Source organism: Anabas testudineus, chromosome 12, assembly GCF_900324465.2.
Source record: "Anabas testudineus chromosome 12, fAnaTes1.2, whole genome shotgun sequence".
Classification (NCBI taxonomy): Eukaryota; Metazoa; Chordata; class Actinopteri; order Anabantiformes; family Anabantidae; genus Anabas; species Anabas testudineus.
Genome location: NC_046621.1, coordinates 19129836 through 19151156, shown reverse-complemented (window position 1 = coordinate 19151156; position 21321 = coordinate 19129836). Strand labels below are relative to the sequence as shown.

The 21321-nt window shown below is 36.9% G+C and overlaps 1 protein-coding gene across 2 annotated transcripts in view; it reads right to left on the bottom strand.

Moving 5' to 3' along the window:
* Positions 1-5628: 5628 nt before the first annotated feature.
* Positions 5629-21321, bottom strand: part of gabrb1 (gamma-aminobutyric acid type A receptor subunit beta1) — a 39459-nt gene continuing 23766 nt past the window's right edge. For both annotated transcript variants that reach the window (XM_026356237.1, XM_026356238.1), the window contains exons 6-10: positions 21012-21094; positions 18138-18281; positions 13874-14026; positions 6408-6652; positions 5629-6080 (exon numbers count right to left, since the gene is read on the bottom strand). In XM_026356237.1, coding sequence (XP_026212022.1) covers positions 5739-6080; positions 6408-6652; positions 13874-14026; positions 18138-18281; positions 21012-21094 — 967 coding nt within the window. In that variant the 3' untranslated portion in view covers positions 5629-5738. The remainder of the gene's footprint in view (positions 6081-6407; positions 6653-13873; positions 14027-18137; positions 18282-21011; positions 21095-21321) is intronic.

Sequence of the window (21321 nt, the reverse complement as noted above, 5' to 3'; positions counted from 1 at the left end):
GAAGTCTCTGTAATTAGACACAAAGAATTTGTATTGTGTATCTCGGTCACACAAAAAAATCATGTCTTATGTAAAAGGACACACTGCAAATACATCCCATTACATTTCAGAGCACATAAAGAGCATAAAAAATAAAGTGTCATTTTATACAATAAGGATCCAGAATCATGATGTTTTCCTTCACAGTTGTTCTGGGCTTCCATTAGCTCATTCATTCATAGAAACAGCATGACAGCATGAATACAAGCCTCGCAGGAGGGTTTTTCAGCATTGCATTCAAAGGTTTGTCATTGTTATATGGTAGTGGTAATGGTAATGGTACAGTACTGTAGACCCTCAGAAATATAACCCTAAAATGTTCACTTCTGTATCTGGTTCCCTGGTCCTATCTGTTTTTTTCTTAATCTAAAAAGTACAAGATTATTTGCTTTATATTCTACTCACTAGATAGAAGTTAAACCCTGTGAAAATATTGAGATTCTTGGTCAAGGCACAATATTCAGCCATGAGGCACACAGTTTTGTGTGTGTGTGTGTGTGTGTCCTGTAGGAGCGGATTCTGATTTTCTGACCTTTTTTTTTTTAAGCCCTGATAAGACAAGCAGTCCACAACAGACAAGTTGCTCTACTGCAACAGTGTGTCCACAACTGGGAACTCAATAAAGAAGAAAACATGACTGACTCTAACCATAATGATTTTATATTCCCAGCTGTGGCCTACCTCCAGTAGGGGTCCTTAGGCAAGACCTCCTTACGCTTACCCTGCCTACCCTTGTAAGTTGCTTTGGATAAAAGTGTATGCCAAATGAATAAATGGTTAAATGTAGATGTAAATATCAGAATATTGTTCATGTTTACATTCAGTATTAATAATAATAATGGACTATTCTGTTACATTATATCTTGGGTGTTGTTTCCAAGGACTGAAAATATCCACTTGATGTTATTCATGTATTTTAGGTGTACTAACTTTTATGATTCACAAAATCTAGGTCACAGCTGGTTAGTTACAACCTACCAATCTTATTATCTGACTGCTTGTGTTTCTTGACACATCTGTGAAAAAAAGGCCAAGTTCTAATAAAAAAAAAAAAGAATATCGAGTAACAATATTGTTACTCGATATTCATGAATTACATGAATTATCATAAATCATGCATGTAATAATTATGTCATTATTAATAATATACACTCCTCTCTAAAGACTTGGAACAGTGAGGCCAATTCCTTTATTTTTGTTGTAGACTGAAAACATTTGGGTTTGACATCAAAAGATGAATATGACACAAGAGATAAACAGGATCTGCTCATGATCCTAAACATATAAGCTTATCTGTGAAACACAGTGGTGTGTCATGGCTTAGCTTTGCATGGCTTCTTCTCGGACACATAAAAGCAGCAACAAAATAATCATTTTGTCTGCAATTTAAAGAAAGATGTAACCAACCTGATTGGGAGATGCAGCAAGATAATGACCCAAAACACAGTGGCAAAACAACAAAGAAGTTTATCTGGGGCAAAAAGTAGAAGTATTAGATTGGCCAAGTTAATCTACAGACTTAAACCCTATAGCACATGCATTTTACTTGGTAGATTAGAGACTGAAGGGAGTAACCACCTAAAACAAACAACAACTGAAAGGAATGTGGTGAAGGCCTGGAAAAGCTTTACAAAAGATGAATGCAAAAGTTTAATGATGTTAATGGGTCACAGGCCTGAAACAGTTATTGCAAGCAAAGGATTTTGAAGTCATATTCACTTTAATCTATTTTATGTCTATCTGTTCAAATACTTTTGCCCACATGAAAAATGGGTGGGTTCAAACAAATGTGCTATCTTCTAAGTTGTTTATGGGATCCAGACGTAAACACCTGGAAATAAAAGCTGAAGTGTTAATCTTTCATAACTTTTTTTTCTCATGTTCAGCTTTTAATTTGATTTGAACTGTAATATTTTCAGTCCACAGCAAAAATAAAGCAACTGGCCTAGCTGTTCCAATACTTTTGGAGGGGGTGTTTGTTAGTAGCTCTTGTATTCCTTAATGCAAAATCAATACAATAAAGTAATGCTGCTATCTTAAACAGAACTGTATGAACATTCACATCCACTGCAACACAGTGTGTGATCCCTATTTTAGAATTTGATTGCCTCCCCTTCTCCAAGGCCAACAGAATTTGAGCAAGATTATAACTGAGAATGCATAGTTTATCAGCTTTGTAAAGGCAGCAGGTTCCACCAGTTAAGCAATGGAAGCACTAGAACACAAAGAAATATGTCTGTCTAGAATGTGTGACATATCAGAACACTACAAGACTACAGCAACACAATGTTGAAGCACTGTTGTATTGTTCTCCTAAATTTCTTTCACTGTGAGACTATTTTGCATGGGTGTTACAAGTCAGATTCACCTAACCCAATTAACTTTCTTAACAGAAACTTGTTAGATCGCCTATTTTAGACGGATGAACACTAGCTTTTAACGGCAGCATGTTCATGAGATTTGATCAGTTTAAAGATTAGTTTAATCAGTTCCTAATTGTCGTATTAGGCTCCTGCGATTTTTACACGAGGCCCAATGTGTCTCAGTGTAACAACATACACAGGGTTTTTCCGCATCTCTAGTTATTTTGTCTATCTAACCAGTATGAATCAAATGATTTCAGACCAATTTCAATGCTCAGTGCTAATGCGCTATGACTGAAAGTAAAGTTGTAAAGCTTAGATGGGTGGGTGGGCACATTCCACATTTAACTTTCACTCCATTAACAGTCACCTTTTTAGTTATGTTTTTTTTTTTTCAAATGTTGCCATCTTGGCCAGATTTCATATGAAAAAGTAACTTTCTTTTGCTACTTTCAGATGCTAAATACAATTTTAGAAAGAGACATTTTAAAATGGTTATTTCTGCTCAACAGTGCCATGTAAATGCCACATTGTGAATATTAAATATTCAAGGAAAATATAATATTTAAAGTAAATTTGATTCAAACTCTCTGGTCAAAGAGGTCATACAGTCCCAAGCAGTAAATCTGTTGTGTAGGCCTGTTTCAACTTATTAAATGTTTAAGGAAAACCCCTTCACTCTGATATCAAGGGCTCAATTAATTGTTTTGCTGAAAATTATGAAAATCATAAATTATGAGGTAATAAAATTATTTCAAGGGTGTGAATTGAAGCCATTGTGATGGCTCCTCGGGTACGGCTTACCGAGGCAGGGTGCACCCATAGCTATTGCTGGTGAAAGGGAGGTGAGGAAAGTTTGCAAATTCAGCTCTGTGGATGTTATATTATCTGTCAGTGGTAACTGAATGCATGGCTGCTAACCTACAGTACAGTACAGTAAATATATTAAGTTAATTTAAATAAACTCTAAGCACAGTCATGTGCAGTACAACTTCAGGCATCTGACAATAACCAATAGTAAGCAATTTTAAAAGCACACGGAGTAGGTATTTCAACACCAGCAGTGTGTGGTATCAGGGATTTAAATTTATAAAAAAGGGTTTTGAAAAAAACACTGACATCAGTGATCACCTGATGTCTGTTGAAAATGACATTGTACATGCTCACAGACACTGTGAGAATATCATAGGCACAAATTTGATTTGTGGAGTTCCAATGAACATCTGCCCTGTACTTGCATTAAATGCAATAATTGTTCAAAAGCTTACAGTATAATAATTAACATACAATGAAAAGTTTGATTTGCAGTGCAAAAAAAAGTAACTACACATGTACTAAGCACATTCCTAACGAAATCATTATTCTTGAAAAGCTATGCATGTTAGTTCACACGACTGCAATACAATGATGGTGGGATGGTAGCCACATCCATAAAAAGCCAGGATAAGAACCCGTCTCCCGCATGGAGGGCAGTGATGTTAGGTTACTTTCAAGTTGCTTTCACACCTTAATTTGTTTGCTTTGGTCCGAATCAGTTGATGACTTTGTAACATTGTATCAATTTATCCTTGGTTTGGTTTCGTTTCACACCGAGAAAAATTGAAAAAACTAACCAAAACACGTCACTTCAAACTACGTGAGAACGTCCTCTCCTCGCCACGGGAATATCCTGTAGGTGTGAAAGCAACACCTACAGTTAGATTAAATCGGCCTGAAGTTTGTGTGTGAGTCCGCAACCGAGCAAGCAACCTCACACCTACAGGATTTAGTTCGATTTCGGATTTCTGCCAGAGTTCTGACTGGAATTAGCAAGAGAGATCATATTTCTCCTACGTTAGCTTCTCTCCATTGGCTCCCTGTAAAATCCAGAATTGAATTTAAAATTCTTCTCCTCACTCTTAAATCCCTTAATAATCAGGCTCCATCTTATCTTAATGAACTCATAGTTCCATATCTTCCAAGCAGAACTCTCCGTTCTCAGACTGCAGCTTTACTTGTGGTACCTAGAGTTTCCAAATGTAGAATGGGCCTTTAGCTACCAAGCCCCTCTTCTGTGGAACCAGCTCCCAGTTCAGGTTCGGGAGGCAGACACCCTCTCCACATTTAAGACTGGACTTAAAACTTTTTAATAAAGCTTATAGTTAGAGATGGATCAGGTGACTCTGAAGCATCTCTTAGTTATGCTGATATAGCTTAATCTGCTGGGGGACCTCTACTGATAAACTGAGCTCCTCTCCTCTCTCCTTTCTCCTGTATCAATGCAAATGCCACCATTGCATGTCATTAACTTTGTGTCTTCTCTCTCCTGTAGTTGTGCTTCCTCCTCTCTGTCTCCCTCTCTCTGTACTTTTCTGTGGGTATCCTCGGCCTGGAGCTGTACATCTCCAGAATCCAGTTGACCTGCCCAATGTTCTTGCTGCTTGTTATTGTCTATATTGCCTGCTGTTCTTTTCTCTCTTCTCTTTCCATTCACCCCAACCGGTCGAGGCAGATGGCCACCCACTATGAGCCTGGAGGTTTCTTCCTCTAAAGGGAGCTTTTCCTCTCCACTGTTGCTTAAAGCTTGCTCTTATGGGATTGTTGGGTTTTCTGTATCATATTTTTGTATAATTATTCTCTGTAAGGTCTTAAACCTTACACTGTAAAGTGCCTTGAGATAACGTCTGTTGTGAATTGGCGCTATACAAATAAAACTGAATTGAATTGATTAATGGAGGATAAACGTGGAGATGTGAGGAGGTGAAGTTACACATGGACACCAGGTCTGAAGTCTCTGCGGGCAATGTAACATTAATCAAGGGATTAGCAATCTGTGTCTCAAATCATGCGATTCCGATTTAATCAAACTAAATCCTTTAGGTGTGAAAGCAACCAACCACTATTTTTGCACCCAGCTTCTGATGCTAAAGGTTTGTGACAATAAAAGCTAATAAAATGTATGTTCCATTTCCATGCAAAAAGTAAAATAAAAGAAAGTAAGAAAACAAGATCAATGAATAATTTATCTGTTTGAATGAATCATTTGCCATAATGGTTAGTGGTTTTTTTGGCAAGTTTGGAAGTGGCAAAAATACCATACCTTTAATGTGTCTTAAGTTCCATATATCCAATTTATTATCTTTATCTATCTTATATAAAAGTGTACCGTAATAGTGAATTTTAATAAATTATACATCTCTTTTAATATATAATAAATTGTATTTACATTTATAAGACATACCAGGTACCAGACATTCCAAAATGGGATTTATTTAAATTGGATAAACTTTCCAATGTCTAAGACCTAGGGAGCTTTTTGAATATATTGCTAGCAGTGGTGCTGCCCCTACTGCTACTCTAGTGAACATAGTAAAGCCAGTAGACCAGGTTGAAGAAGGTGAATGTAATGGGGAAAACAACACGGGACCACTTGTCTACAGCATTAACATCTGTGAGATCAGGGATCTTCACTTTGAGCTGTGAGGCCCTCCTCCTCAAACGGCCCTTCTTGTGACCTGTTGGCCGATCAATGCCTGGCCGTCCGTACAGGTCTCGACTGGACATAGGCTTGCGGTACTGTATACTGGCACTGTCATAGGAGAACATGGTAGCCTGAGGGTCGCTGAGAACGCCAATCATATCTGTTCCACCCATCTCACTGGTCATGTTGGTCAGGAGTATGTTGCCATGAGCATCAACCTTAGGAAGGGTTAAAATCAGTTTTTATTTACCTTATGGTGAAGAAAAGCTATTGCTTTTACACATAGATGTGTGCCAGATGACAGGTCTGAAAGAATACTGCAGAAATTTCTCTTTAAAATAACACTAATCTGAATAAATTTGGAATTTATGTATATATATATATATATATATATATATATATATATATATATATATATATATATATATATATATATATATATATATATATATATATATGTGTGTGTGTAATTACGTTTACATTTTACCCAAAAGTACGACTAATCTTTTAACAACAAAATTGAAGAATTGAAGCTTTTTTCCCACCTGGACTTTGTTACTCTCCAGTCTGCTTTTTTTCTCATTGTTGGCCTTTTCTGCCACCTTCTTCTGCAGTTGAGGACCACGGCCAAAGAAAATGTAGTTAACAAAGGCATACTCCAGCAAAGCCAGAAAAACAAAGAAAAAGCAACCCATGAGGTAAATGTCAATGGCCTTGACATAGGGAATCTTTGGTAGAGTTTCCCTAAGGTGGGTATTGATAGTGGTCATTGTTAGCACCGTAGTTATGCCTGCAGACAAACAGATAAGGACAGAGTGGACAGTTAAATTTCTTAGTAGAGGAGTATAATAGTTAAAGAAAAAATTTGATTTTTATCAGTAGCCATGAAAAAACAATATTTATACATACTTTTTAAAGTATACACGATTAGTAATACATTTTTGACTTAGGGGTCACGTAGAGTGGATTCACACCTACAAGTTTCAGTCCGTTTTAATAGAACTTGAATTCATTTTTCCCCTATGTGCAGTTTGATAATCTGGTGTGAACACAGTAATCATGCACCAAAACAACCACACTAAGATCTCCAAAAAAAGGAGTGTTCAGGTGTAAAAAAGGCCTTTAACTGGTTAATTTTAACATAACACTGTCCTGCATGGATAAGAAAGACAATTATGAGTAATTAAATAAATAAAAAAAGGAGTATTAGGAATTATGAGGATTAGCAGGAAGATTGTTTTCAAAAGGTATTCTTATTGTTGCGGTGACAGGAAACATTGAAGAATAGAGGGGATATGACATGCAGCAAGGGTCAGCAAATAAATATGAAATGTATGTGAACCTTTTAGAATGTTATGTTTTTCTGCAATCATTTGTCATAAAATGTGATCTAATCTTCATTATATTACAAATATAATGTGCCTAAAATAATAACACAAAAATTCTGATGTTTCATGTCTGAAAACAACCATAAAAACCTCATAGTGCTAATGGAAAAGTATATGACCCCTTGGAATTAACTGGTTGACCCTCCCCAGATTTTTGGCTAATCGGGGAACAACTTTACCAGCCATGAAGAAACCTGGTTACTGAAGATCAGTATATACATACAACAGATGAGTAATCTGATTTCTCTTCTACCTTGGGTTTTTTTTTTTTACACGGTTTGCAGATTTTTAACAACTAGAGTGTGTGTCAAGTCAGAAAGATGCACAGAGATAGTCACAGCTCTCCTTTTTTAACATAAACTGTATGAATTAAAAAAATACAAAGTAAAAAGTGACTTTGTCTAGTTAGTCAGTTAGTTAGTTTTTTTTATCAGACTTGATTTAAAAACAACGCAGCATAGCTGTATGTAATGAGGTCCCCTTTAATCCAGTTGCACTTCTCAGCTGATAGTAGTAGAGTAGCACTCTGTCTGCAGTGCTCATATTGGGTCCTTTAAATTCACTTTAAATGTCAAAGAGGCAGTTTGGATAACCATGTGTTTTGAGTGCCTTCCTGATGTGTTTGTGTTCTTTCTCTTTTTGTAGTTGGTGCCTGGCGGTGTAGGGTTCTGATCACTCCAAACTTGTGTTTCAAGGGGTGGGGAGAGTCAAAGTGTAAATGCATATCTGTATGTGTGGGATTCAATGTGCACTACACAATCCAAGAAGGCCAAGCTATTCTCTGTGACATCCTTACAACTTGATGGTGGACTTGATGTTGTTGTCCATAGCGTTGATGTGTTTAGTGAAATTTTCCATCTACTGTGTTTTATACTTGACCTAGGTATCATCCACATGTCTGAATGAGTGGCTGGGTGTAATCTCAAATTAATTTAATTTAATTTAATTCACTTAATTTAATGAGTGCCAAATCACAACAAACGTCATCTCAAAGCATGTAAGATTTAAGACCTTACCTTAGAAGAAATTCTAACTTTTTACACACAGAATTACAAATTACAGTGTTACATATTTGGTACAAAGAATTATATAGATAAAACAACAATCCCACTTGAGTAACCACTAGGCGACATTGGCAAGTACTGACTACCTAACCTCCAGCAGAACCAGGCTCACGGTGGGCCATTGGACCAGATTGGTTGGGGTGAGTGAAAAGACGAGAGAGAAAAGAACAGCAGGCAACAAAAAACAACAAGAAGCTACAATAAGCAACAAGAAGGTACAGAGAGACGCAGACAGAGGGGGAAAGCACAACTACAGGAGAGAGAATACGCAAAGTTAATGACATGCAATGAAATATGTGACATAGGTGACATAGGTGGAGAGAGAAGAGGAAAAGAGGGAAGAGGAGAGAAGCATAGTGTGTCAGTCGAGGTCTCCTAGAAGTCTATAGCAGCATAACTAAGAGATGTTTTGGAGTCATCTGAGCTGTTGCTGTTGTAGTCTTTTTGTTGTTCCATTAGTTTGACTGCATTTTGACATGTTTTATATTCATTACAAATCTACTGTGCATCCTTCTCAAATTAAGAGGATACTCATTGATCCACTCAGATTTTTTGATGCCTTACCTAACTTCAAGGGAAAACGAACAATCCTGCTGTCACACATAAGAATTGTATGAATATAAGAATTGTATATCCACAGCAAAACACAAATATATATTATGTTCCACAGGAATATCTAGACTTCAATGATCCAAGAAATTAACCTGCCAAAATTTCAAATCCAAATAAAACAGTCAAGTGGCTGTATTGAGCCAAAACTAACTGCAAGGAAGCCTCCCTCGATAACTAACTATCCATAACATTTTATGTTAGCATACTTAATTACAACACATACAGCCAGACTCAAATAATAATGTTTGTCATACTGTTCTAGAATACATCCAAACACACAAGACAAATCCTAATTTACCTATGTAAACAGTAAATACACAGTTTGTCATAATAACACTATACTCGGGTCTTACATTCCTGGTCACACAATTGCATATAGACCAAACATTTGAATTATTAAATTTTCCCTTTAATACAAATGAACAGTCCCAGTAATTCCACATTAATGTCTTTATGTCTTAAGTTGTCCATGGGTCTATCTAGTGTGTTAGTCTTTGTCTTAACTAGCACTTTTCAGACAGGCAATTTTTTTATTTGTTTTCCGTTTTTAGGACTGCCCATATTTTTTTCTCATTGGCTTTCCCATGTGCTTTGTTACACTCAACACAATTTGAAATCATTGCCAAATGGCAGAACTTCTGTTGTGGTTGAAAGAACATATAGTTTTCGTCGCTGTGTCCTAATCTCTCATAAATGTCCTGGAGACTCAAACTTTTTACACGCATGTCTTTAGAAAGAACAGCAGGGTTTATGGCCTCTGACTTGCTGTACTGTTAAGGATTTCTTCTCCATATTGTAGGTACTCATAGTTTTCGTGGTGTGTGTGTTTGTGGTTTGCAGGTTTATTTGTTTTTTTACTAAGCTGCAGCAAGATGCATCCATGCAACTGCTTTCTTAGCTTGTACCAATCTGAATGGCACTAAAGCAATATGTTTGAAGAGCTAGTCGTCTCTGCTGACAGTGTTACATATATGGTTATTTGGGTCTTAAGCTCAACATTATCATGTCCTGACATAGCTGTAGTGCTATCTGTCCAAAACTTTGACTCCTGGAGATCAAGTTGGATCTCTTTTCTCAGCATTTTGTCCATCCATATAGGTGCAAAGCATGCCTTTCCCATGATGAAGCTACAGTGGGTTTGTCCTTCCTTCCAGCCTGAGATATGAAACTACTCCATATACTGTATACAGTGAGGAACAGAAGTATTTGAACACCAGTTGCAAGTTCTACCACTAAGAAATCATGGAGGAGTTTGAAATGCACTTTGTAGCACATTGTAGCACATTCTGAGAGACAGAATAAAAAGGAAAATTTCAGGAAATCACATTGTATGATTTTTAAAGAATTTATTTGTCTTGCACTGCTGATTTCAACAATCAAGTATTTCAACACCTGAGAAAATCAGTGTTAATATTTGGTACAGAAACCTTTGTTTGCAATTGCAGAGGTCAAACATTTCCTGTAGTTCTTGACCAGGTTTCACGGCGTAGTGTTCTACTGACAGTGATCTTTGAAACTGTAGTAGTTCTGGGCTGATTCCTCACCTTTCATCACCCTTCATCATCATGATACCCCAGGAGGTGAGATCTTGCATGGCGCCCCAGTCCGAGGGAGACTGACAGTCGTCTTTAGCCTTTTCCATTTTCTAACAATTGCTCCAGCAGTTGATCTATTTTTTACCAAGCTGCTTGGCAGTTGCCTCGTAGCCCTTTCCAGCTTTGTGGAGGTCCACAATTTTGTCTCTGGTGTCTTTTGACAGCTCTTTGGTCTTGTCCATGGTAGTAGTTGGGTTCTGACTGACTGTGGGGTGGACAGGTGTCTTTAAAGAGCTCAGAGAGCTGCTACTAATTTAGATTAATGAGTGGAGTAGAGGTGGACTTTGTCTTTGAGAGCCAGAATTCTTGCTGTTTCTCAGGTGTTGAAATACTTGTGTTCAGCAGTGCAAGACAAATAAATTCTTAAAAAATCATACAAAGTGTTTTTATTCTGTCTCTCAGAGTGGGAATGCACCTACAATGTGAATTTCAGACCCCTCCGTGATTTCTAAGTGGGAGAACTTGCAAAATCGCAGGGTGTTCAAATACTTCTGTTCCTCACTGTATAATTTCTGTTCCGTCAGTAAAGCTATGCAATTTGTGTAGAAACAACTGGTCCAAAGTCAGATGGTCTGAAATCTTTTTACGCTGAAGCCTGGGAATAGGAGAAGTTCATCCAAACAGTTTTTCCACCTTTGTGCAATTTCCTCTGGAACATCTTCAGCCAACAACTTAATTTTTGCATGTCAAGTGTCATTGGGAGAAGTGTGAGAGCTGCAAGAAAACCAAGTGGGTAGTACAGTATATTTATCTCACGACTGACAAAATATGATGCCTTGTTACTAGCCTCTCTTTCACACTGTTGCACCACTGGACTCAAAGAGCTCTTTCCATAGATAAAGCATCATGATTTAAGTTCAAGTCTTTAAGGTATTTTGCTCTTTTAGCTTCTGGGACAGAGACTAACAGCATGCAGCTGTTACTTTCCCACTTTCTCAGATTAAATCCTCAGTGGCAGAGCAATTAAGTGCTTTAGCACAGCAATAGCTTCATCCTTAGTTGCTACAAACCAGTCGTCAACATAAACGTTTTTAGCACAGTGTCCACTGTTTCTGCAGATAACTTGCTTTAACTGTCCTCTGCTGTCTTCCTTAAAGCTAATGTTGGACAAAAAACAGATCTGTCATCACTTTTGCTTGCTTATCAAGAAAGCTGGCCCTTCTCTGACTTGTCCACAATGAAATCTCAAGGCTATCAAGGCATCTTAGAGCAAAATGTGCTACAGCACGTCTACAGTGCCAGATAGCTTAGTTTTAGTCACAGGTCATTGTACTCCATCAGGATAATAACACAAAAACACACATCTAAAAACCCCCAAGAATCACTAAGAACAAATCATTGGACTATTCTGAAGTGGCCTTCTGTGTTTTTTCCTGATCTAAATCCTGTAACATATGTGGAAAGAGCTGAAACATGCAGTCTGGAGAAGGCACCCATCAAGCCTGAGACAATTTGTGAGTAGTGGGCCAAAATACCTGTTCATAGGTGCAGAGGTCTCACTGAGAGTTACAGAAATCTCTTGATTACAGTGATTGTCTCTAAAGGCTGTGCAACAAAATATTCAGTTAAGGGTAACATAATTTTTGTCCAGGCCAGTCTGAAGAGGACAGTTGCATTAGTGATTTTTTTTTTACTTCTGTTAAACCACAACCCAAAAGCAATGTCTGAGTTAACTTTCACAATTTTTATGTATTATTATGTACGGCAGTTTCACATTATTTCAGTGACTTTTGTGTTTTTTTCCTTTTTTAACAATAGTGTACCAACAATTTTGTCCACGTCCGAACACAGGTTTTTTTTCATCAGGACTCACATTGTCCTTCATCCCATCTCTGTGAAGTAGAGTAGTGAACTCCTTATACACTCTTGTTCTTGCTGTGGATTCTGCTACAGTGGTTTTAATCTCTAACTGTTCTTTCTTAGCCTTCAATTGTGCTTAATTGTGCTCTGCCTGTCTTTAATGACTGTGTTTTCTTTCTATTCAGTCCACTTTGGCTTAAACAGTGACTGATAGTATGACCGGACTCCAATGTACCTTGACCTTGGATTTCACCTCTAATCTCTTCTGGGTTCCTTAGTTATTTTCTTTCTCTTCTTATGGCCACCTCCTGGGAGGTTGGCTATAGTGCCATGGACCTAAAAATTCAGAATAATATGTGCAACTGTGGTCGCAGGAACATCAACCTGCTTGGAGATGGTCTTACAGCCTTTACCTTGTTGTTTGATGTTTAGCTATCATTTTTATTTCTAACCTCCTCAGACACCTCTCTCTTTACTTTTCTGTGGTCCATGTACAGTGTGGTACACACCATGATGCTAAACAACACAGTGACCTCTTTTCCCCCCTTTAAATAGGCAGACTTACTGATCACAAGTTTGAAGACACCTGTAAAGCTAATTACAGGACACACTTTAGTTTAACATGTCCCTTTGGTAAAATTATTTAACATCTTTTCTAGGGGGTGCCATAATTTTTGTCCAGGCCAGTTTCATTAGTTTGAAGGGTAAATGTCTTTGAGCAGTCTAGTTGAGATGGGGGATCTAAGAGATTCAAATACTGACCCGAAGGAGGTGAATATAAATGCAAACACCGATTTCACTTTATATATTTTCATTTAATTGACATTACTTTGTAGAAACCTGTTTTCACTTTGACATAAATGAGATATTTTTCTGAAATTGTTTTGTCAAAGTCGACAACTTTTATTTACCATGATTGATTTATAATGTCAATAAAAGGATGAAACAGATGAACAATACATTTTATAGGCACTGTATTTTTAGGTCTAGGGTTAATTAATTAGCTTAAAATTAAGAGTGCTGCTACTACTCCATCCTGACATGTGCTTCTAGGAGAGGAGGGGTGGGCGGTGAGAGGGGGTTGACTCCTATTCTTCCTCCTGCAGCTAGTTTCAACAAGACAAAATTATTCAATTAAGTCACTTATCAATGCATTTATTAACAGGGTTTTAAATGAGAGCTGCCTATATTTAACAGTCCACATGAATTTTTTTTCATTTTGTTTTGCCAGGGGGACACCGGGGAACCCATAGCCTGTAAAAACACTTATTGTACTTAATAAGTGGTAATGAGGCAGAGGTCCAGTAAGGCACATGTGAAGTTAGTTTTATTGCAAAGAGGGCTACTTTGTAGGAGTTGTTTTCTTACAGTCCTAACAGTTTCAGCTGTGGGGATGTGTTACATTTTTAAAGTGCATCATTACTTTTATTCTTTGCTTAATAAATGAATATAATAAATGCAACGACCTGACAACAGACAGGTACAACCACAACTAAAGTCATCACAAAAATTCAGGTAAGATATTTGTCAATCTGCAAGACATGTCACTGACCTAATGCTACTCTGGCAGCTGAGGCATCATAGTTGATCCAAAAGGATACCCAGGACAAGATGGTGATGAGGATGGAGGGCATATAGGTTTGAAGGATAAAATAGCCAATGTTCCTCTTCAGCTTAAAGCTCAGGGACAGACGAGGATAAGAGCCTGTGAAAGACAAAGTATAGTATGTCTAAAGAGGACAGGGCATTACTACAGTTAAACAAACCATTTACAAGGTATGCTGCATTTTAGTTTATCTGATATTGGTTTGTTTCACAGTGCATACAGAATGTAGTTACAGCATTTAACTTTTTCCATATTATTACAGCATTATTCCAAAATTGATTAAATTCATTATTTACCTCAGGATTGTGCAAACAATACCCCATGATGACAAAGTAAAACACAACAATTAATTAAAAATAAAAAAAGAAGAGATGCAGAGATGTCTTTGCTTTGGGTTGGACACTCAAGAACATTTCCGGAGTTGTTCTTTAGGCACTCTTTTGTTTTCTTAGCTGTGTGCTTAGGGTCATTTTCCTTCTGATAGATGAATTGCCCCAGCCTGATGTCCAGAGTGCTCTGGAACAGAGCTTTATTGAAGGATGTCTCTGTGCATTACTGCATTCACCTCTCTCTGAACCTGACTAGTCACCCAGTTCCTGCCACTGACAAACATCCCTATGTTGTCCCTATGGCATGATGCTGCCAACACTATGTTTCACTGTAGGAATAGTATTAGCGAGGTGGTGAGCAGTGTCTGAATTCCTTCACACATGATGCTCTGCATTCAGGCCAAAGAGTTCAGTCTATGTTTCATCAGACCAGAGAATTTCTGGTCTAAGAGTCCTTCAGGTGCTTTTTGCAAACAAAACCTTCTCTTCTCTGAGACACAGACAGGTCCTTGGACTTCATGGCTTGGTTTATACTCTGACATGCGGACATTAATTGTGGGTCCTTATATAGACACGTGTATGCATAACCAGCAATAAAAGGTGGAATGTGGTTTTGGAGACAGGATGTATGTTTCTCGGAATGGAGCAATTTCTGCTTCGTCATTATAACCTGGTTGATAATGTGAGTAGTGGGAGACTGGCCAACATAAACTGGATCTAAGAATTACTAAATTTAAAAGAGACCAGGTGAAGGAGTCATAAAAAGAGGATGTTAGGAGTCAGGAATAAGGTAGGACGAGAGGACACATAGTTCACACACAAGGTGAACTTGCATTCTTTCTGGTTGATTAGTATTCTCTAATAGCGGTGAAGCGGTCTCTTCAGCGGTAATCTGTACTACTACATGATTTTTCAGTTTTTATTTGGAATACATTTCCAAGATTCCACACAAACTTCTTTTACTTTGTCAATATGAGGTATTGTTTGCAGGAAAGTAATGCTTTCAATTTTGGAATATGGCCGTAACATTACATAATATGGAAAAATGGTACAAAAAAGGTACATGCATTAGGCTATAGGCTTATTATAAATCATAATAAGTTTACAGATAGTGCTTTATGTGTGCATGTATGTCCTGAGCTCAATTCATGTAAGAGAAGGGAGAGTTTAACAAATGAGAGCCAAGAATAATACATTCTGTTTATTTCATCTGCCCTGAATAATCTCACTGATCTCATAAAACAACAAGTCCCAGCATTCTGATATACCGGGACAACTCTGGTTTAGTTGGTAGGGAGGTTGCCCAGTTCCCTCAATTTCTGGCCACATGTTGAAATGCCTGGATAAGACACTTGGCACTGTAACTGCAGCTGCTTGTCCACAATGGAATTAAAAAAGCATAAATTATTATTTTAGTAGGCAGCTGCTATACATCTAGAAGTTTGTATATATATTATTATATATTCATTATGTAATCAGGCCCCTTCAATTCTAAAACCTTGAGTGATCCCAGAAGTACAGTGGACTGTGTTAAGTGAATAATCAGGACCTTTAACAGGAACTTAATCAGGAACCCAACAGGCACTTTCACAAACTTAGGCGAACCTGGCAGAAGGCTGAACATCTCAGTAACACTCCACTCCACACTTCATACACTGATTTTACTTTACATATTTTTATTTAATTGACAGTATTTTGTAGAAACCTGTTTTTACTTTGACATTAATAAGTTTTATTTGAGAATTTTTTTGTCAAAGTCGCCAACTTTTAGTGGCCAATAACCTAATTTGTTATTGACGATGATTGATTTATGTCAAAAAAAGGATGAAATATCTAAGGGGGTGAATACGTTTTACATACATCCACATATCTAATTAGGAAAATAAGAAAACCTCAAACCTTCAAAACTTGACAACTACATCTAGTTTAGAGGAACATTAGCTATATTGGTTTATCCTACGTCTGTTTAATTTGGATCGAAAACTGCTAAATTATAATTTTGTTAAAAACATTTAAATGCTGCTTGTTGTTATATTGTTTTTTATATTTCTATATTTTCTTTCTTCACTTTCCACTCACCCTAACCATTTGAGACAGATGGCCACGCATCCTGAGCATGGTTCTGCTAAAGGGTTGTTTAACCCTAACCAAGTACTTTTTTTTTAACAGTTGGACTACACTACCATTAAAAATGGTAATTAAAGGCAGATTTATCTTATCTTATATGGACATGTTGATCAATAGTTAAACATCTTTGAGCTGTTTAGTCAGGATGGAGTCTGAGATGTATTGATTGTTTAGTTGACTGGGGTCATTTAATCAAATCTGAATTGAAAACTGAATTGATGTAAATAAATATACCATAGTTCACATATTATAATCCAATATAATCCATTCAGGGATCAAAAGTGGAGAAAGGCAAAGTGTCCTTGATGAAATCAGAGCCACACTTGTGGACCATGTTGTAAACTATGGTCTTTCAATGGGAGAGGCTGGTCGGACAGTAAGGAAAATAGGTAAATTACACACTTTTACTGTTACTGATTTTCATTCAAAACAATTGAAATTGCATACAATATATCCTATGTAACATATTTACATGTTTATCTAGGACTGCAAGTGCAAGATATTGCAACAATAAAAAACTAAAAATTCTTCTCACTCTGACAATTATAGTGGAGCAGCAGTATTCAACTATTAGCAAGTAGAAGAAATCTGTACATGGTCGATGTTAACAATTCCATCACGTTAAGAGATCGAAACTGCTATAATTAGTGATAATACCTTTGAAAAAATTTAATTCAGTTAGCCTTTCTGCTATTGACTCGGGATAAAACAACTCTACAAGCTGCAATTTGAAAAAAAGATTAAAGGAGCTGTGATACAACTACGTTTAGGTAAACCATTAGTGTGCACACTGCAATTTACAGTATTGTATAAAGGTAGTTTTACTTTAATGATGCCTGTATCTCAAAGTTTTAGATACCTACATAGCAAAAATGGAAAACATTCACATCACATCACTAAACAGCCTGATTCAGAATATGTCATGTAAACACACTTTATGTTTTTGTTTCTAAATATAGACAATAATGGACAAGAACCACCACATATTCTTGCCCGCATCAGGTTCAAAGCCATAACCCTCGCCGAGTGTTCAACTCAACAGGACCTGCCTACCTAAACTCCCGACCTGATGACCTGACCAACCTGATGTTGACATATGTGAAGTATGATGTAATACAACACACTATACAGTGACTATACAGTGACATAGCATATGCTGTGACAATACTGTTGAAATATAAGCTAGAAATAGTGAAGACAATTCACACACAAACCCTTATATATAATATAATTCCCATCCAAGAAAAAACATGTTACAGCTCAGACTGTATTAGTTTGTTTCTCTGAGGGTACCTAAGCACACATGGAATTAATGATAAATAACAAACCATACACATAGCATTTTATGCCAGTTTCTGCTCAAAATTATTTTTTAAATAGACACTGTGGATTCAGTTGAAAATTTGCCTTTATTTGGTTGAGGCAGATGGCTGCCCAGTTTTTCCTCTCCACTGTAACCTAGTGCTGCTCAAAGTGGGATTGTTGAGTTATCTACATAATTCTAACTGTAGTTGTGGTTTGCTAAAGGTAGGTCTTAAACCTTACCGTGAAGGTAAACCTACTATAAAGTGCCTTGAGAAGACATTTGCTTGATGTTAATTTGGTGCTTTATAAATAAACCAAATTGGATTAAATTATTAGCATCATATGCCAACAATATCTATTTTGGTAGTGTACATAAAATGCATATGTCCTCTTAATATAACATAACATTCTCAAGTCAAAAGGATTGAATTGACATTTTATTACTTCACCTGTGGCAAACACAGCTTTCTTGGACAGGGTTTGGTAGTCTATAATGGAGAACTGGGGCAGTTCAATGTTCTCCACCCCAGTTACTGAGCCTCCGTTGCCTCCTCCCTGCCAGTAGAACTCGATGTCATCAGTTGTATATCCATCTAAGTAAGGCAGGGAAACACATTCAATTTTATCTAAACTTAAACATGAGAACAATAGGGCACAATAAAGTGTATATGAGTAGAAATTGATCACAAGGACAGGTTAGGATAGGTAAGAAAGCCATAGTCACACTCTAGTCAAAAGAATACAGTGTGTCTGTTGAACTTGACAAAGGTCAATATACAGTTGAAGATATCATTGGCATAAAGGCAGTGGAGTGATAAATAATAACTTGAGTGTGAAATGAACATTAAGAGTAATTAAGAGTTATATGAAGGTTATGTGAATATAAAGCATTAGTTCATTAACATACTCTCAGACTGACATATAAAACTCATCATCAACATCATTAAAATACTGTATAAAAACTACAAATTACAAAGGTAGCATCATCAAACTCTACAGGTCACAGTAACTCCTTAAAAAGCCTCCAGAGCAAGAAGGAGCAGGCTGCTTTTCAGTTTGCATGTTTTCCCTATGTCTGCATGGGTTCTCTCTGGGTACTCTGGCCTGAGCAGAGATTGGTTCCCTGAGACTCAACAAAACATAATTTTGAGCACAAACCTTGAATGAATGATTCATGGATTGTTTTTTTACAAAAGCTGAAACTGTAAAAAAAAAAAAAAAAAAAAAAAAAGAGGGAGTGCACTTAGGAGCAAAAATAAATACCTACTTTCTCTTGTCAGATCTCTTGGCTATGTAAAAAGCCTAAGACCAATTTAATTGGCTCAGCTAGTTCTTCTGTTAAAATTCTCTTCTAATCTAAAGGCAACTGGAGGATTTGAGGGAATTAGCAAGTTCTGAATGGCGAAAGAACCTTTGGGAAAAGTTCAATAAGGAAGACACTCACTTTCTGCTGGGATTCCTCACTAAGTCTATTCCATCACTTTCACTTTCCCACACTGTCAGAATTTCTTTCAATTCGTCATTACCATCTCTAACCTATAACAATTCTTCATACTTTCTGAAGCCAAACGACTCATAGGGTTTATTCTTTAAATATCATCTCGTTTTGGGCATTGTGCCTTTCAGACCTATGCTCAGTCAACCCTCCTTAACTCCATCACTGCCTTATCCTGGAGGGCAGTCCAGGTACCAAGCTTTTTCATCTTACTCTCTCGGATGACTCCGCCACCACCACTAGCGTTTAGCCCCTTTTGGCTTCTTCCAACTTTCTATCCTCGCTGACTTAGGAATTGCAAAGCTGCTCTTCTAACTGGGTTCTATCTGCCAACCATTTCCTTGACTTCATGCAATACATTTCTATATACACTCTTCAGATCTCTACTTATTAAAATGTTAATTTCATTAAGATTTTGCCCTACCTTTCATCCATATTGCCACCTTTAGAATTACCATCACTTAATAAAAAAAAGAAGTGATCTTTGAATGATGGGATGTTTATATGGGAGTATAAAAGGTTTTGTATAGAACTTGCAGACTTCAATCAAGCAGTTATATGCCTTCAGTCATGCCAGAACTAGCCCATGAATTCAAGCCTGGGTTGTTCTTGTTGTTAGACAATAGTGTTACCACTACACCACCACACCACTTATTTTATGTAATCATGAATCATGAAATTAAATAAAAACAGCTCAAAGACATGTCCCATTTTCACTTAATTGCTTACAAAATGTGTAAAATAATAGTTATAGTATTAGTGCAACGAAACAATCAATCAACTATACACAAACTACAAAACAAAACCACAAACGAACTAATGCAATACAAAGTAACAAACAAAAATCACTGCCGAAGGCAGGAAAACGAACATACAAACCAAAAATACAAAGTAACAACAAAAAAGGCACTACAAAGTCTAAAATGGAGTCCAACCAACTAACAAATGGGGAAGTTAAATTTGACAAACCAGCAACAAACAAAAGGGTGGACAGGGACAAGGAACAGGGACAAATAGGTGAGACAAATCCATGATTAATGAGCAAGTGAGTTGAGGAAGTCCATATATGGGTAACCAGGAAGTGACAAGGGAGTATGATGAGACCAGGTGGAACAAACAAAAACAAAACCAACCGAAGTATGTTGTTTATTTTATCTTGCCAAGTCTATTTTGAGGCAGACTCCATCTTTAGGCAGGAAGTAAAGTTCTGCACATATCATAAACTAGAAAAATGTCAGTCAGGTTTTAGGCCACGCTTGCTAAAAGTAAGGTAAGGTAACACTTTACAGATTTTTCAAATGGGGGAATTCAAGCAGTAGATTAAGAAGCAGTTTAAACACAGAACTGAATAAATCTAGTGTATAGTACAAAAATAAAGAATAAAGCAATAATAGTAGTAATAGAAATAATGAACCGTCATCAGGGAGGTAAGACAGCAGAGTCAGTAGAGTGTTACAGTGTGTTAATGAAAGGCAAGCACTCATGATATAAGAATTGTTTGACACCAACAAGCTTTTGGTTTTGGTACTACTTGACCTGAGTGCAAACTTTCATACTATGAACCAACATCTTCTTCTATATAGATGGCATGTTGTTTTAAACTTGATTATCTCATCTTGTTCCATATATGACTGTCTCCTATGATATCGGGTTAATTGCCTAGGCATTGTCTCAAAAAGAGAAACTGGGCGGACTATAACTCACACCAAGACAAAAAGCAACATACAATTACCAACATTTCTAAAGTGAATTCCTTTTTGTCTCTGAGCAACATATTGTGCATGCAGACAAAATGCAAAATTTACATACACAATTTAAGACAACTTACAGCTCTCAATCTCCAAGGTGCAGTTCTGCTCATCAAGTGGGTATCTGCGCAGATCCATCATACAGGCAGCTGTTGTGGTAATTCTAAAAAAGAAAATGTTTCACATACTGTCATATGTGGGGGGAAATCCATGATGAGCACATTGTACCTTAGCATATATTTTATTTCCACTGTTAGAAAAGTATTATTTAAGTTTCAAAAGAGAAAAATATTTTATTTTATGATGCCTTGCAGAAGCACTTGACTTTTTAAAAAATAAACAATACAGTGAGTCTACCCCTCATATAAATGTCACATCCAACTGCATACT